Source organism: Emys orbicularis, chromosome 1 (assembly GCF_028017835.1).
Source record: "Emys orbicularis isolate rEmyOrb1 chromosome 1, rEmyOrb1.hap1, whole genome shotgun sequence".
In the NCBI taxonomy this organism is placed as follows: Eukaryota; Metazoa; Chordata; order Testudines; family Emydidae; genus Emys; species Emys orbicularis.
The window spans coordinates 103,177,094-103,195,592 of record NC_088683.1 but is presented as its reverse complement, the minus strand read 5'-3'; the positions used below and the strand labels follow the sequence as shown (position 1 = coordinate 103,195,592).

Here is an 18,499-nt window from a genome sequence, read left to right as displayed (position 1 = left end):
ACCACTGGTGGTCCATGGATCACAGTTTGAGAACCTCTGATGTAGGTTAAGCTAACCTAACTTTGTAGTGTAGGCCAGCCCTGAGGCTGACCTCATGTTGCGCACATCAAAGCTACAGCAGACAGTGTTCTGGGAATGTCTGGGAGATTCCAGAGCAGCTGTAGTTGGGGGGGGGAAAACCAGGTTGGGCTTCCCTTCCCTCCCTGGACGTGGCCTGTAGCCCCTCTGGGAGCACCATATGTGGCAGAAAACAGCCGGTTGTCCCCTGAGACCCAGCAGCATGTTTCCTCCCCATCCCCCAGGGACACCTCAAGGGACTGGACCTCCTCAACTTCCAGGACAGAGAGAGAGAGAGTCAGTCAGGGCAGGCTCCCCCGGTGAGAAAGTTGTTACAGTTGCACATAACAGGTTTTGTTTTCACCCTTTTCCTTTTTAAATAAGCCCTGTGAAATTACCTTTTTAAAAACTGTATTTAAATTTGTGCAGCTATCCTGTGCACTGAATGAGGCAGGTGTCCTGTGGAAGAAAGCAGTATGTGGTAATGTAATTAAAGACTGTATAATATGCCTATGCACAAGGGGACAGAATTAAGGTTGTACAGATGACCATAAATCTGACATTTCCTAACTTTCAAGTGAGAGTGTTCCTTTAATATAACCTAAATCAGTCCCCTTTAAGGAAGTCAACACTCAAGTGTGGGCATCATTAAGTAGAGTAGTGTTTCTCAACGTGTGTCCTGAACCCGCCTGGCTTAGCTGAGTAGGACGAAGGGCACACAGAGATTCTACAGTCTCTGCTTTCATTTAAAAAAATGTTGGTCTCCAACTATGATGATTGCAAAGAAAACCTTCAAAAGGTGAAGTGAGTGTAACTGAAGGAATGTAGGAGTTTGCAGAGAGTCAGAAACAATAGCTCTAAAATGTGATCTGAGCCATTCATTTAAGTGGGTGCTAACTGGGATGATGATACTTTAAATGGCATCATTGTTAATTATTTCACTGCTCATCAAAGCATGTAAGAAAGGAGAGGAAGCAATATTGCCAGTTTTCGTGACAACTGATTTTTATCTCGGGTCTCGGGGTATCTTGTGTTTTTCTTTAATTCCCAGCTTCTGGAGTCCAGTGATTATGGGCAGCTCTCCACTTTCACTTTTTAAAAAAAAATCCAAATGTCTAGCCCTTGTGGTGCAGAGAGAACCTGGAAAATGTGGCACTTCATGATTCAGAAACCAGGGGATAAATATTTATTGGTTTGTTGTTGGTTTTGTTTTGTTTTGGCCCCTGACTCATGGGTTTTGAACATTAGGAGTTGGCAGTACTGAGGAAGTATTATATTAAGAAGATCTACACCAACATTTCCCAAAATGGGTGTGGGGGAGCTGGCAGGACTAGCCAGGAGAAGTGTGGAAGATGTATAAAATTAAGCTGTGTAGCAACACATGGCAGAGTGGTGGGGGCCAAAGTTCTTGCAAATAGGCTGGCTAACATGGGGTGAATGCAGCCCTCAAGAAGTACCCAACAAGATCAGGAAGTACCACTAGGTGCCATTCTGGCTCCCACCAGAAAGTGCCGGAAGGGAATTCTGGAGCATTCTGGCATGACTCAATAGTTAGTTAGTACCCATTATGCCTCTGGCATTTAGGGCAGCAACGAAGCTCCTCCACTCCTGTCTGTTTCTGGCAAGTCTTTTAATGGTTCCCCAGCTTTTCAGCTGTGGCCCAGGTTTTTCAGCTCGGCTTCCACAGCTCTTTGCCGTTTCAGGCGGCCTCGTTTTTGCCTGCCTTTGAATGTCCATCTTATTGCTACTCTGGTGAAGGAATCAGTTTTCATCTGAAGCACACGGCCAATCCATCTCCAACACCTCGTGGTAATGATGGTGTTCAGATTTGCGTGGCTGCACTGTGTGAATAGGTCTTGGTTTGAGATTGTTCTGGGCCAAAAGATGTGGAGGATTTTTCTGAGGCAGGTTGTATGGAATGAAGACAGTTTGGACATGTCATACTTTGTCATTCCCCCTCATTCTGCACTATAAAGTAGTATTGAAAGTATGCAGTTCTGATAAATCTTGAGTTTGGTTTTGGTGTTGTATTTTGATGATTTCCAGAGACTATATTTAATGATCCTCAGAGTCTGTGCCAGGGGAGGGGGGCTTTTTGCTCCTGGCAGGTTCAACCATGCTGGATTGGTCTGTGAAGGAGGGGCCAGACAAAACAGACACCGTGGTCCTCCAGGTTGGGGGTTAAGCACAGGGCTAATAACCCTGTCCCGTAAAACCCAAAATATATTACAGAAACAGCGTGGAGAAATTGACCATTAATGCATGTGATGGCTTTCAAACATGACTCAAGGGCTGGGTTAAATTGTGAATATTCTGTAGTTAATCCTGCATATGGCGGAGACGTGCTGTCTGATCTATGGTCCATGTGCTATTACAAACTAGGAAATGATGAACCTGGATATCAATACATCTGGGGGTTCTGGTGACAGCAGAGATGTACTGTATATTTCTTAAACATCCCTTCTGAGAGGGATTCTGATACCATCTAACACCTCTGAGTATGTATCCCCTTGCAAGTCACATTTGCCCAGGAATTATTTAAAATTTATTTTTTAACTGTTATAAGAATTAATGGGACTCGGGGAACAGTTGCTCCATTAGCTCAAGTGGTAGAGTGGTTGTGTGCTGTGGTGATGAAGGTCCCAGATTCTGACTCTTCTAATGACCATGTTGGGGTGGGGGGGTTGTTACATATGACATAATAATAACCCCTATACACAACTCCTCTCTCATTGTCAGGGCCTGCTGCAAGCCAAAATATACATAGTTTTAGCAGCATGTATGTGAACTAGTCTAGGGGGACCATTTTACATATTTCCAGAGTTTAGACTCTATTTTTGGAAGGCTGTGAAGTCTGACAGATTTCTTTGAATAGACGGTTCCTTACCAGCTCACAAATGCCTGAGCAATTCCCACTGAAATGACATACCATTTTTTATTTCTCAATAGATGAGGAAAAAGAAAATAACAGAGCATCCAAACCACACTCTACTCCAGCTACTCTGCAATGGTAAGACTCCTTTTTAAAAAAAACCCTTTGATAATTCTTTATCATTTTCATGCTCTGTCCCCAACTAAAAAGACTGTAGTCCTGAGAAACCTCACAGAGCAATAGTGTTTTCACTGCATGTGGGCATTCTATGCAGTTACACTCTATATGATAATGTGTCTTGCTGGTTGTCCTAATTATGTTTTTTGTACACGGAGCAAGTTCAGATGCAGTTTGTCTAGGTCTTTTGGGCAGATGTGTTTGCCACCTAAGCAATGAGGGTTTTGGTTTGGTTTGTTTAATTTTAAAACGATAAAGAAAAATAAATGCCAAGGGTTTTTCAGTCTTCAAGACCCTGATTCAGCAAAGCACTCAACCAGGTGCTTCTGTCCATCCCTGTTAGATGTAGGGTTGCCAGGTATCCGGTAGGGAATGCCCGGTTGAAAACAGACCCTGGTGGCTCCGGTTAGCACCACTAACCGGGCCATTAAAAGTCCGGTTGGTGCGGGGCTGGCAGGTTCCCTACTTGGCTCTGCGCAGCTCCCCGGAAGCGGCGATATGTCCCTCGGCTCCTAGGCGGAGAGACGGCCATGGGGACTCCATGCACTGCCCCTGCCCTACCCTGAGCACTGGCTCCACAGCTCCCATTGGCTGGGAACCATGGCTAATGGGAGCTGTGGGGGGCGGCGCCTGCGGGTGGAGGCAGTGCGCAAAGCTGCCTGCCCGCACTCCACCTAGGAGCCGAAGAACATGTCGCCGCTTGCAGGGAGCCACCCAAGGTGAGCGCTGCTCGGAACCCACACCCCAAAACCCCTCCCACACCCCAATGCCCTGCCCCAGCCCTGAGCCCCCTCCCGCACTCAGACTTCCTCCTGTGCCCAAACCCCCTGCCTCAGCTCGGAACCCCCTCCCGCATTCCAAATCCCATGGCCCCAGCCTGGAAACCCCTCCTGTACCCCAAACCTCTCATTCCCAGCCCCACCCCAGAGCCTGCACCCTGTGCCCCAGCCCAGATCCCCCTCCTGCACCCTGAACCCCTTATTTCTGGCCCCACCCCAGAGCCTGCACCCCCAGCGCAGAGTCCATACCGCCTGCCACACCCCAAACCCCTCGTCCCCAGCCTGGAGCCTCCTCCTGCACCCTGAACCCCTCGGCCCCAGCTCACCCCAGAGCTTGCATCCCCAGCCAACACCCTCGCCCCCTCCCACACCCCAACCCCTTGCCCCCAGCCCAGTGAAAATGAGCAAGTGAGTGAGGGTGAGGGAGAGTGAGCGACAGAGGGATGGGAGGATGGAGTGAATGGGGGTGGAGCCTTGGAGAAGGGGCGGGGCCTCAGGGCAGGTGGTGGGGGCAATGGTGTTGGGTTTTATGCAATTAGAAAGCTAGTTAGATGCGGTCCAAATGCTTTATAAGGTAGAGGAGGAAAAAGAATAGCTGGAGTTTGTGTGATTCACCTCACGTGTCATAATCCCACCAGGGAGAAGGAAGACAGGAAGGAGTGAGAGGAGAAATTAGGTGGTGGAGGGGGGGGGGGCAAAGAGGGGCAAGGTTGAAAGTAGATGAGAATTCATTAGAGCATTATTGTGTCTTGTACTGTGAATAAGTGAGGGATGTTCCACCTTTTCACACTTATTTACTGCAGCATTTTCATTTGTGTTATGATGACACAATCTTCTGAGCTCTATTTCCTTAGCGTGTGTCTTCTACTTTGGTTGTCTTTTTATTTTTGTTAGTTTGTTTATTTCAGAGAGAGTTGAGGGCACAAAGTATCTTGCAGGAAGTGCTCTGCATCTGGTAGGATTGGGCTCTAGGATTGGATCAATGTTCCTAGACTTGTTTTAATACTTTCCAAAGCAAATAACTTGAGGGGCTATTGTTATCTCCACTCTACTTCAGCTATCAGTACTTTTCAGTATGTCAGGTGACAAATGGATTACTGCCCTACAATACCTCACTTAGCAAAATGTTGGAATACTTACCTTGCTGTGTCAGCCTCTTGAGACCCATGTCTTTAAAGGGACATCAAGCAAAGGAGCCAGTTTTCAAACATGAGTACCCGATTTTGCACTTGGACCCTTAGATTGCCATTCAAGCACTCAAATACCCATTTTAGGTTTCTAATTTATCCATCCCAGTATGAAAATTGGGTTGGTGGTCTACCTCCAACATGCTTCACTGTAGACCTGAACGAATACATTGCAAAGAATAATCTATCCAAAGAATTTGCTCTTTTCCTGCATGTGGAATATTCATGAGCAGATTGCTGTTTCCTCACATTTGTTGTTTAAAGTTTATTCAATGACATTTTTCATGTTGACTACTATAGATCGATCTAGAGCAACTTACTGTGAGTATTCAGTGTTCTGACTGGAGGAACCCATAAACAATTCTGATGCAAATACTCACTCAGACTTGCAAATTTAAATTGATGTATAATTTGACTCTGAAAATCACTTTCTGCAAGTATCTATGCCAAAGAAATTCAGTCTTTCAGATGTTTGTGGTCAGTGAATGAAAACGGTGAGTGAGTATGGCCAAATAGAATTCATTAAAAAGTGAAGAGTGAATATTCATAGGCGTACTGTTATTATGCATTATTCACCCAGTCTACTTTACCTCAGTACAAGGTAAACAATACAATGTAGGCCACTCTATCTAAAATAAAATAGCCAACAGCGCTTAGCAGCCATAAATTCAGGACATTGTTTATTTTGTGGTAGTGCCAGTTAGAAGTCTTCCCCCTCTCCCCCCAAAGGAGCAAATAACATAGTAGCCAAGAAGTGAGACTGAATTGGAACACATGCCAGTGATACTGCTCTCAAAAGAAAACATGCAAATACTATAAACAATATTCAGCCAAACACTTTCAAGCTTCCTCATTCATAAAGATTAGTAAATCCCTAAACCCCTGGGATATTGAACTCTGCTGGAATGCAGTCTGCACAATAATGCCCATTCAGAAACATTTGCCAGAGAATCCTAGAATTTAGAAATGTAAAAGGCTTGTTGCATCTTCCTGCTACCTACACATTACGTTATGTTCTCCCATGTTTATCAAGTGCAGGCATTTTCCCTTTTGACTTTTTGCAGAGCATTTAATTCCCTCTATTGAATATTCCACTCAAAAAATATGTGAGGAGACTGAAATAGACACAGCAACTTTCTTCTGTGTTTTTAAAATATAATTTTTTTCTGGTGTCAAATTAAACAATTCAGTTAGCTTATTGATTAATGCCTCAGAGCTTCACAGTTTAGCAGCTGTGCCACCCAACAGTAGTTTGGCGTTTCTTGCTTTTGTTTATATTAGTATTATCTCTTTGAATGTTGTTGGTCTCACCAGGAGAAGCTGTGCTACTGGATAGATTATACAAGCAGACACTCCAATATCTTGGCCAGCGTGCTGTAAAGTGCTAAGCTTTCATGGTGTGAAGATGTCGTTTTGCACTGTTCTAAAAAGCCTAACACGTTAGCATCAGATTAACCATCATATTGCAGTAGCACCTAGGAGCACTAGTCATGAACTAGGACCGCATTGTACTAGGTGCTGTACAAACACAGGACAAGACATACCTAGTAGTTTAGTTTCATGTGTTTGTTTGACAGCTCTGCCTGCAATTGCCTTGGACTCTGCCTTTGCATGATTGTAAAAGAGAGAAGGCCAAATTCAATTGGAGACCGCCTAGTGCAGTGTTTCTCAAACTGGGGTCGCCGCTTGTGTAGGGAAAGCCTCTGGCGGGCCGGGCCGGTTTGTTTACCTGCCCCGTCCGCAGGTCCGGCCGATCGCGGCTCCCACTGGCTGCGGTTTGCTGCTGCAGGCCAATGGGAGCTGCTGGAAGCGGTGGCCAGAACGTCCCTCGGCCCGCACCGCTTCCAGCAGCTCCCATTGGCCCGGAGCAGCGACTGCGGCCAGTGGGAGCCGCAATCTGCCGGACCTGCGGACGGGGCAGGTAAACAAATCGGCCTGGCCCGCCAGGGGCTTTCCCTACACAAGCGGCAACCCCAGTTTGAGAAACACTGGCCTAGTGTGTAAGCATGTGCAACTGCCATGAAAGTCTGGGCCAAATTCAGCAGTGACATAAATGGTGATATAAATTACTCATTGGGCATAAGTGGCAAAATAATGTAAAAAGGACTAAGAAAGGGGGAAAGAGAGGATTATGAGAAATAGGCCTTCCTTGGCATAGTAATTCCATCAATAAATATAGGAATTAATTGTAGTTACATTGCAACAGCTTGGCATATTCTGTTGCTTCTCATTTCAAAATAAAAGTCTGTATGATCAGCATTTACAAACATTACTCAGATGCAGAATAATCCCTTTTAATCTAGCAGTGTATAAGCACAAAGTGGAACAGTAATAAGGGCAGATAAAATTGTCTTTCCTATAGAAACATTAGGGTTTTTATTGCAATACCATGAGTGGTACAAAATCTTTCATACTGAACTACTAGATTGCTTTATTAGGACACACATATATTTCTGATAATGATTTGTTAGGCAGAAGATTGAGTTCATTATCTTTCCACAATACTGTAGGATGAAGCTGAATTCAAAATATGATAAAGTTGTTAAATAAAAGGCAGGAAAATAAAAGAAGTGGAGCAAAATGGGGTTTTTGATCATTTAAAAAAATAAAAGTTCAGGTATAATGGAGCATTCTTCAGTGTCAGACTAATGACTCCCTGTGAAAGAGAAGAGAAAAAGAGAAAAATTCATCAGATATGAACAGAAATAATTAACTGCTTTTCTTTCTGTCCTGTCTTGGTCAGGGAAGCTGACATGCCAATTAGCAGCTATAGTATAGAAATGAACTCACTGGGTTTTGAAAAGAGGCCTTGTTAAAGGTCTATGAATTTGGGGAACGATGCCGTGATGATATTCCTGTAGAAACCTATTCCTAGGAAGAATGGATGTTGCCCTTACAAACCAATTCCATTCATCCAGCCAGATATCTTATTAAAATAGTTTGCAGTCACAAATGGTCACAATAACTGACATGGAGGGAAGGTCTGCCAAAGGCAGCGAAACAGAGAAACTCAGGTTATTTGGAGATCTGAACTTTTACAGGTAACTACTTTAAGGGCCATGTTTGCTTTAAAATCCAGGTTTCCTGAGCAAATATTGATTCCAGCAATATAATTAACAAAAAAAGGAGTGTACCCTTTCTGACCCTCCTTCAGCAAGATACTATAAACATGTGAGTAGGAGCATTGAAGTCAGTGGGAGTACTCATGGGTTTCAAATTGGGCATGTGCTTAAGTGCCTGCCTGAACTGGGGCCTCTATTCTTTGGGAAAGATCAGCCTCCAGAAAATAACTTTCAAAGCAACATGGTCTCACATCAACAGATTTATAATTATTGAGTTATATGGAGAGTCTCCTGTTTTAATGGCAAAGTGCGTGTGTGTAAAATTAAATACATTGTGGGGAATTATTATTTTCTATGAGGGAGAATAGGACAATATCTTAATGTTGCATTCAGCACTTGGTAGATTCTTCTTATCCTGTGCTGTACATCAGCATCTGTAAGAAACCGTTGTACAAAACATTATCTGTGGAGATCCTTCCATTGATGCAAATATTTTATTTTAGCCACTCCTGTTTACTTTATGTAAATCAGATAGAAGTGAAAGTATTTAAAATATTTCAGGATGTTGATGGTGATTCTGGCTTGGACTCATCATCTAAGGTGCATCAGAATGTTGCCACTTAGTGATTTCTTTATTCTGTCATTGTGCATTCATTCATTTAACCCATATGATTTAAAGTTATGATATAATAGTATTTATTATTAAAATATTACCTAGGGATTTTAATCAAGGATCAGGGCCCCAGGTACTGTACAGACAAGTAACAAAGAAGCCCCTGAGAGCTCACAATCTACATATCAGATAGAATGCAACAGGTAGATGATACAGACAAATGGGGTGGAGGTGAATTGGAAAGATGAGGTAACAATAAAACAGAGGTTAACTGAAAAGTGAAAGTCACTTAAATGTGCAGGTTTGCACACTATTTATAATTCAGGGCAGCCAACATATTTGCAGTTTTCTTTGTTTGGTATTTGCTTTTTAAGGCTGGAGGAGAACTATGAGATTGCAGAAGGCGTTTGCATTCCTCGAAGTGCTCTCTACATGCACTATTTGGACTTCTGTGAGAAAAACGACACGCAGCCTGTTAACGCTGCCAGCTTTGGGAAGGTGAGTCTAAACTGCAATGACAAGCCTTGCTCCCTAACCTTGCTCTGGTGAGATTTTGATATTTAAAATGATAAAGGCTCTAGCCTCAGGAAAACTGTCATTTCAAGTCAGAGGTGGTGATGCATCAAAGGAATACGGTGCGTATTAAAACTCCAAGAAAAATGTGAAGTATTTTAAACACTCGGAAGGTCAGGATCGCTTTTCATCATGGTTAAAGTGAAAATGCATTTTAAAAAATTGATGGTTTTTATGACCTGCCTGTTCATGGCAGCCATTTTGCTTCAAAATGACATTTATGGCATTGGCAACATGGAAGCCAAATACAAGAGAGTGTAAATAATTCTGTTATTCCTGAATATTGCTTTAACAGTAATAACAATATTTTTAAGTGTTAAACAGCAACAATTCAGGTCATAAAAACTCTTAGTGTGGACAGAAGTGCACATTAATTCTGCAGAAATATTGGAATGCCCATTGACTTCAGTAAAGATACTCCTGATTTACACTAACATGAGTGAGAGGAGAACCAGGCCCATTATATGTCTTGTGTTGGCCTTCCGTGAGTGGTGAATTTCACCCACAGTACAGATGTGATCAATAAATCTTAGTTGTGTATTTCAGTACTGAGTTTCAGTGTATTTTTAAAAAAAGAACAGGAGTACTTGTGGCACCTTAGAGACTAACAAATTTATTAGAGCATAAGCTTTCGTGGGCTACAGCCCACTTCTTCGGATGCATATAGAGTGAAACATGTATTTTTAGGAGCTCCCAGTAACCTGGAACGTTACCAGATGTTCTTACTTTTTGAATTTGCAGATAGGTGGGTGTCTTAAGTGCAAAATGGGATTATGTCAATTTTTACTTCAAAGTAAGTGAACCACTAGATCATCTAATGTCACCTCCTCTATAATACAGGCTGCCAGTAAATATTACACTACTTCTGAGTTATTCAAGAGAACACCCTGGACCTTTAAATCTTGTATTTTGTGATACAACATGCTGAAATTTGCCAACCATTTTTGAAAAGTTTGCAAGCATCACTCTGAAGCTAATTTCAATGGAAGCTAGTCTCATTTACTGTTTACAACATTAATTGTACAGTAGTGCTATATATTTACAGAATCAAAAATGTTGCTCATATTATTTCCTAACACAGAAGCCAAAAGAGGAGAAAACATTTAATAGGATGTTTTTTCTTTTGTATTTCATGTTTATTTAAAGTAGTTTAGTGAGGCAAGTAAAATCCATTGTGTGGCAACATTTTGGTGAATTAATTGCTATAAAGCCCTAATCAGTTAGGTTGATTTTGTGTTAAAGTTCTGTTTAGCTATAGTAAATGGAAAAATTATTTTTATTCAAACTTCTGTTCAGCCTATTTGCTATATCACTGCTACTAAGTGGTTAATATTGTTCCAATGACTAATTTAGAAACAATGGAAATTAGTAACAAATTTTCTACAGATTGACAAATTTGGCACACAAGTAAAATTTTTATTATACCTTTGTTACCTTTACAAAAATTCTGTAAATGATGCATAAGCTGTCAAATTTTAAATTGTTTCATCAGGAAACAAACATGGTTTGCCTGTCTGAAACATCAGGCCACACTCGTGACTTCTCAAAGTGCACTGGTCTTTCCTGTCATGTCTACATTAGGTGAAGAGGAATTTAAACCCTTTCCCTTCCCCGGAGCATTAGTTGGCGTATCTTGAACTTGCAAAGTAGGTGCAGCTGTCCCAAATGCAGATTTTTACCAGCTGGTTGCAACACCTGACCTAGAGTCAGGGATTTAGCTCAGCTCTAGCTGAGCCAGTGGTTTTTCTCCATTGTAGACAGGAGCCCACACAAATGAGCCTTCTCACTGCATCCTATCATGCAGTGTTTCATGTGTGCAAATTACCCCCAACCCCATGTTCCCAGCAACAGGGATATGTACATCAGGAATCTGAGTGCACTGGTACAGCTATGGTGGTGAGGCAGTAGGCTATCTGTAGTAATCTGAATGTAGCAAAATGGCTCTGTCAAACCCACTGTTGATGTGCGGAGATACTAAACCGTTACAAGGACCAGTGAAGCCAACAGTCATTCCATGCAATCAATGACTCTGCCGCAATTTCTCCCTTCGTGTAGACACACCCCTAGAGCTCTAACAAATTGCGCTGCTGTGGCGTGGCAGCTGGAAACGCAGTAACTTTTAAAGTGTGTGCGCCATAAGTGCCTTGGAAGTGGGGCTGTCCTTCCAGGCACAAATGAGTAGGTGCCAATTGAGGGTTTCCATATTTAGCTGGCTGAACAGAAACCCAGACACATTTGCCCTTATTGCGACTCAGCAGTGCGCTGCAGCTGTCCTCTACTCCAGAGAAAGAAGCTAGTTGTTCTGTGAAATCTGTTAGTGAAGTTATGGACAGTTCGCCTTTGAGTGAATCTCACTGAATTTATGATTCATCTATGAACCTTGAACTTTGTGGGCAATGTTAAACATAAGGGCCCCTGCTTTTTGATTGATTTATTTTATTTTTCAATAGATTGTTTTAAAGCACAGAGCTCTCTGTCCTGAGCTAAAAATTACCCATGTGCAATGAGTAAAACCCTAGCACACTACTTCTGAGTCAGCTGTTTCTTCTCAATTAATATGCCAGCACTGATACCACCGGTACTCGTAAGGTTTCATTTATAAATGCCATTTTGGGAGATCTCTGACTTGGCTATGAATGTTTGGTCTAGACCAAGACTTGGGGTTCAAGGTTTCAGCTCAGGAGTGCCTTTAAAACCTCCTTTAAATGGCATACACATACAATGGAAACAAAAATAAAGGGAGTTCAAAAAAGAGCAAGAGAAGTGAAAAGAGATGGAGGAACAGAATTAGTGTAAGAGGGATGATTAACAGAATCATCAGTGGCACTTAAGGGGTATCCACACTAGGAAAAAGGGTTTGCTAACAAGTAAACCCCTTTTTTATTCCTAGCGAAGACAAGGCCTTGGGCATGCTTGGCATTTTTACCCATATAACTTATCTAAGCAATAATTAAAGAAGGCCAGACCTTGACTGAGGCTGAAATTAGGGAAGTCAATGGCAAAATTCCCAATGACATCAATGGAACCAGGCTTTCACCCTAAGGAGGGAACAGTATTAGTTAGATTGGTACTTGCAGCCAGTGGGAGGGGCCAGGGAAGCATTTAACTAGGACCAATGGGGTACAAGTAAGAAAAAGGAATTTGGGCTGCATATGAGGAAAAGTTTTTTCTGACTGTGAGAATGTTCAGCTTGTGAAATACTCCTCAGGCAGAAATACAGGAAACCCCATTATTTGGGTCATTAAAAAAAAAAAAAAAAAAAGTCAAAGGACTCAGTGAATCAAACACTTAATTTAAAAAAATCTTCCCAACTGTTCCATCCATTCCCAAATCTGTCAGTAATCTCAGGTGAGCATTGATTCATACTGGAGGTTTAGAACCACTGCTATAAAGTTACCAATAACTAAAGCCTTGTCCCCTTTCATTCCCCTTTTCTTCCCCAGTGTCCTCTCACATAGCCGCTTCCTTCCTCTGTTTCTTTCATGACCCCATATGCTCCTCACTCTCTTAATCCCTCCTCCTGAAGATGTAATCTCTCCCCCCACCCTCCAACTCTCTGTTTTAAACTTGTCTCAGAGATCCTGAATGTCTCCAAAGGGGAACTCTGCAGTGTCTCGTGATGGGTTTATGCTCCCTCCCAGTGTTCTTCATGCAACTCCATTGTGCAGCCTGGAGGTTCTATATCTCCTTCCATTGTTTCGTTATTTTGATGTGATGCTGCTGCGTCTTTGGCCAGCTGCAGCAAATAAATATTTTAAAAGGGAAAAAGAAAGAACTAGGCATCCAGAAGAATGCGAAAAATTACAGGCTGATTCTCATTCATACTAAGGCCACTGTACACCACCGTTGGCAGTGTAAAGGGTACGCTGCCAAAGTGGTGTAACGTGGCCTGGACGCAAATGAGAATTAAGCCCCACGTTTTTAAATGTAAAGGGGGAGTAGAGTAATGTCACTGATTCTTATGACATTCTATACTGGCACAAGCCTCTGAGTAGATGCAGTTCTACTGGCATAAAAGTCCTTGTGCTGATATAGTTTATTTCATTTGGGGAACTGTATAAACTATACTAGCAAAAGCACTTTTATTGGTGTAAGCTGCATGTACACTAGGAGGGTTTGCCAATATAGCTTTACCAGCAAACCCCTTCTAATGTAGACAAGGCTTTAGTGTAAACAAGAAACAGGCCTTCTGTTTTTAAGATTTTTTTTCATTCTTACAACTAGAAAAAGTTTCAAAATCAAACTTTGCTAGATGATCAATCCACAGTATAGTCAGAGTTCAAAGCCAGAAGGAACCACTAGATCATCTAATGTGACCTCCTCTATAATACAGGCTGCCAGTAACTATTATCTCAGTTTTACAGATGGGGAAACTAAGGCACAGAAATGTACCTAAGGTCACACAACAGTTCAGCAGCAGAGCCAGGGACAGAACATGGGTCTCCTGCAGTGCTTAATTGGTAATGAAAGAGGTGCTGGGGCTCAAGCAATTAGGGGCTCAAGCAATTTTTTTTACTTTCATAAGTGACACAGCAAGCCTCGAGGTGCCCATTCCTGGCAAGTCCTGGCACAAATTAAGCACTAGTCTCCTGACGCCTATGCTAGCCCCTTGTCTAGTGGACCACACTGATCCTTAAATTTAAACACTTTTTCCCCCCCTAATTCTTTTTTATTTCTTTTCTTCCCAGTATTGGCTGGAAACAATATCTAATAAAAATGTATTTTATGTGACAATTGTCCATGCCATAGACTTCAGGCCCAATACTAATGAGGGCAGTCACACACAGTACATGTGTTTGGCAAAATATAAAAATACATCTATGCCTTCTCACCAGTAATGTTTCCTTAGGGTCCTGAGAGCCAATTGGCTTAGGACTCAAAGATGAGGGAAATGCGATTCCCTCATTAAATCAAATGAATTAGTTTAATCGATTGGAGGAGAGAACTGAAGATGAGTTTGCCCTTGTTAAACGGTTACTGTACAGACTAGGCCCTGTGTACTAATCAGGAGTGTGCATTGTAAATATCCTCCTGACAAGCTTGTCCTTATGTGCAACCGTTTTCAGATGTGCACATTTCAATGGTTTTAAAGTGCAAACGCAAAGACAGCCAGGAAGTACTTCCTGAAGAGGCCAGAGCAACAGAACCCTGCAGCCGCCTGATTGGTCCACACCCACTGTTTAATCCAGGAAGCTGGCCCAGGGAGCTGTCTGAGCAACAATGCAGATTCTGGCTTGCTATGGCTACAAACCTTGTTTTTCGCTCTGCCTTGATCCTGACTCCCGCCTTTGACCCTAGGCTGGCTTGACCTTGATACCCATCTCCTGACTCTGCTTGGTGACTACTTCTGAGTCCTGCATTCAACCCTGGCCCAACAGACATTACTGGTCCAGTTACCTTCACCCTGGCCATTACAGGCAGCTACAACTCAACTGAGAGTCTGGGCTAAAGTGTTCAATGGTTCTTTAATCTTGAAAAAGCAACGATCTGTTTGATTGTGCTGTGACAGGTTCCTCGGGCGTGCCATCTGGACCTGGGGTACCTCTGAGCCCCTGACCCACCAGCCTGGGCTTCCTCTCACACTGTACTGTCTGACAAGCTGCAAAGCCCTCCAGCCTGCACTTTCACAAGCATTCACACCCAGCTGCAGTTACATGCAGGCTGTCTAACCACCAGCTTCCCAGCCTGGAACCCCAGTGCAGTTCCGTCCTGCCCTGGTCAAATCTTGCCAGTATATGGGTTTAATTCCCGGTCCGCCCATCCCTGAATGTGAAGAGAACAATGCACACTTGTGGTAACCAAGCAGAGATTTTCCCCAAGCACTCCAGTCAGAGCTCACTGGTTAAGATTAAAGCAAAAACAAGTTTAACAATTAAAAAAAGATAGATTTTAAGTGATTACATGGGATAGCAAATAGATCAAAGCAGATTACCTAGCAAATAAACAAAAATGCAAACTAAGCTTAGTATACTCAATAGATGGTATATGAATTAGTCGATTCTTACCCTGAGAAATGATACAAGCAGGCTGCAGATTCTTAAGGGACAAGCTGCACTTGCTTACAGCTTGGAATCCCCAGGTGTTTCATACACAGGCTCGAAATCCCTTTACCCTGGCTCCAGCACTTCCCCCAGTTCAGTCTTTGTTCCTCAGGTGTTTCCAGGAGTCTTATTGTGTGTGGAATGAAGAGCCTCTGATGATGTCACTCCCTGCCTTAGATAGCTTTAGCATAGGGCAGGAACTCTTTGTTTCACAACTTGGTTCCCAAAGCAGTTTGTGGAAAAATACTGACATCCCAAGATGGAGTCCAGCATCTTGTGGCCTGGTCACACATTTGTAGAGTCATAGCAGCCATCACTCACAGGCTGTCTGTAGCATTCTCAGGAAGGCTCACAAGGTGGGAGATAAGCCTCTCCTAAGGCCTATTGGTCTTTCTAATGGCCCGTTGCCCTGAATAGGCCCTTCCCCACCTATTATCTAGACTGAAAGCATCTTGTCTAGTGGGCGTTACCCAGGTGTAACTACATTTGAAGTACAGATACATAGTCAATATTCAAAACTTCAGATACAAAAATGATGCCTGTATACAACTAGGATAATCATATTCAGGAAATCATAACCTTTTCAATGGCACCTCACATGACTTATCTTGTACAAAATGCATCATAATTATGCCATAATCCTATCATCATCATATCACTGTGAAGAATATGGGGTGCAGTGTCACATGTGAATTAGGCTGAATTCCATCGGGCTGGATGAACTCTTGCAGTGGAAGATTTTGTACATAGCTGGATTCAAGCAAGGGCTTCACAAACTTCCCTAAAGGGCCCGAGCCAGTAGGACTGTTTACAGGGTAAGATCCTACTCAACAGACAGTTGTCAGAACAGGGGCTAGTGATTAAAGTGGGTGCAAAGAGCCTGCCTTATCTTGCTCGATAGTATCAGCTGGGACATAGCAATCCTCAATGTCACAATCTAGATTTAGGGTTGGATTATGACCTCATTCCTCCATTGGAATTACACAGCTTTGGGAGCAAGGGTAAAGTACCTTCCCAATGCTCCCGCCCTCCCCCATCCCTCGCAAATAGGTGGGCATGGTGGGAGTGAGCAGTAGGCACAGGTCATGCCTCCTCCCCCACTATGCACGAGCCAGCAGAGCTGGATGGATGCAGCGGGAGGGGAGTATTATTTTACAATGGGCTGATTTATCATGCTTCTTCCCACCAGTGGAAAAGGGGTGCTCTGGAGGAATTGCATCTCAGTGGCGTGCCTCTGCAGCACAATGCGTTCCTTCTGTTCTTCCTGGGGCAGCGCATCTACATGATGCCCTATAATTAGGGGACTGATCCTAGAATATGTATGTGGGTGGGGGGGTTCAGGTGGGATTTTCAAAAACACTTGGCATTGGCGTGGTTGGTCAAACTTAAATGGGAGCAGAGTTAGGTCAAAGCAGCGCACTTGTGAGAACCTCACCTTTCCTGTATAAGATTGAAGCAGAGGTGAAAGTAAGCCGGTACGGCGTACCGGCAAGAGCCGGCTTCCCCAGGGGGCAATTTAAAGGGGTTTTTAGCAGGGGCTGGAGCCCCAGGCCCTTTAAATTGCCACCAGAGCCCCACTGCTGGAGCCCTGCGGTAGGGCTGCAGGGCTCTGGGAGCTATTTAAAAAGTCCGGGGCTTCCGCTGCTTCTACCGCCCCGGCCCTTTAAATAGCCGCCGGAGCCCCACCGCCGCTTCCCCACGGCTCCCGCGGCTATTTACAGGGCCAGGGCGGTAGAAGCTGGGGAGCCACAGGCCCTTTAAATAGCTCCCAGAGCCCAGGGGTAGCAGGGGGTTCCAGGGGCTCTTTAAAGGGCCCGGGGCTCCAGCTGTCTCTGCCGTCCCAGTCCTTTAAATAGCCGCGGGAGCCCCGCCGCTTCCTCAGGGCTCCCGCGGCTATTTACAGGGCCGGGGCAGTAGAAGCAGGGGAGCCCTGGGCCCTTTAAATAGCCCCCGGAGCCCTGGGCTGCTGCTGCTACCCCAGTGGGGGAGGGCACTTACATGGTGGGCTGGGGCTGGCTCTGACTCCCCCAGCCACGCCCCTTACGCCCTAGGCCCCGCCCCTTCTGGGGGCCAGAGCTGGCCCCAGCGTATTGGTAAATCACTGGACTTACTTTCACCCCTGGATTGAAGGTACCAGCAGTATTTGTGATTCGTGGTTTAACACTAATGGGAAATACAGATAGCCCAGCTCTGAGAGAGTGAACTCACCCCTGCAATGAACAAGAGGAGAATGACCACCCTGGCAGAGTTGTCTTAGACCAGAGCAATAAAAATAATTACCCTAAAACTGGGGAATAGCACACACTGCGTTTTGTATCTCATTTCACACAAGCAAAGACTGTGCTCTGGGTGCAGTATTGGAAGCCCCAGGGAGTGCACAGCTAATCAGTCAATCTTCAATGAATGATGGGACCTGCTGGGGAAACTGGAGACAGACCTGAATGGCAGGAATTATTAGCAGGGGTAAGAGAATTTCTCTCGCCTTGTTTAGAACTTATTTGATAATCATGAGTTCTAGACTGGAACTCTGAATCTTAGTGGTGGGAGTTCTGTTTTGTTCCCGCAGATTTCAAGTTCTGGGCTGTTAATACATTAGTTTTTGTTATATTCTAAATTTATTTAATTGCCCTTGATAGTGTTAGGAGCATGGCAAGAATAATTTTCAAATAAGAAGTAGAAAGAATTGCAAAGCATAGCACAGGCTTCCATTTAGCTCAAATACACTTGTAAAAATTAAATTTACCTTAAAAAAATAACAGTTTAAATGAAGGGGAATCTTTTTTTGAAAAGGTTTTGCAAAATACAACATTTTAACTGATACACCAAAAAGTTCTAGAGTCTTCACAAGAATGCAAAGATGGCTGGTCTCTCCCATCCTTAGCTGTCAGTATGAAGACTGAGGCCTAAGCTGTTTTTGAGCCTCATACCAGGGAAGAATTTAGGTGGAATAATTGGGAAGTAGAAAGTTCACAGCTCACTGGTGAATGGGATAAGGGATGATGGCCCCTGGTGCAGGGGTTAAAGGTAGAATAGACAATACACGTCTCATTTTAAAGATAGAGAGGACCCTTATTGTGTTTGAGTCTCATACTGCTGAGGCATGTGTGATGCAATAATAGAAATTACAGATGGCATAAA

General features: G+C 43.6%; 1 protein-coding gene across 1 annotated transcript in view; it reads left to right on the top strand.

Moving 5' to 3' along the window:
- Positions 1-18,499, top strand: part of RFX4 (regulatory factor X4) — a 105,154-nt gene that overhangs the window by 10,941 nt on the left and 75,714 nt on the right. Inside the window, exons 2-3 of the mRNA XM_065422431.1 lie at positions 3,007-3,067; positions 9,122-9,245. Coding sequence (XP_065278503.1) covers positions 9,180-9,245 — 66 coding nt within the window. The 5' untranslated portion in view covers positions 3,007-3,067; positions 9,122-9,179. The remainder of the gene's footprint in view (positions 1-3,006; positions 3,068-9,121; positions 9,246-18,499) is intronic.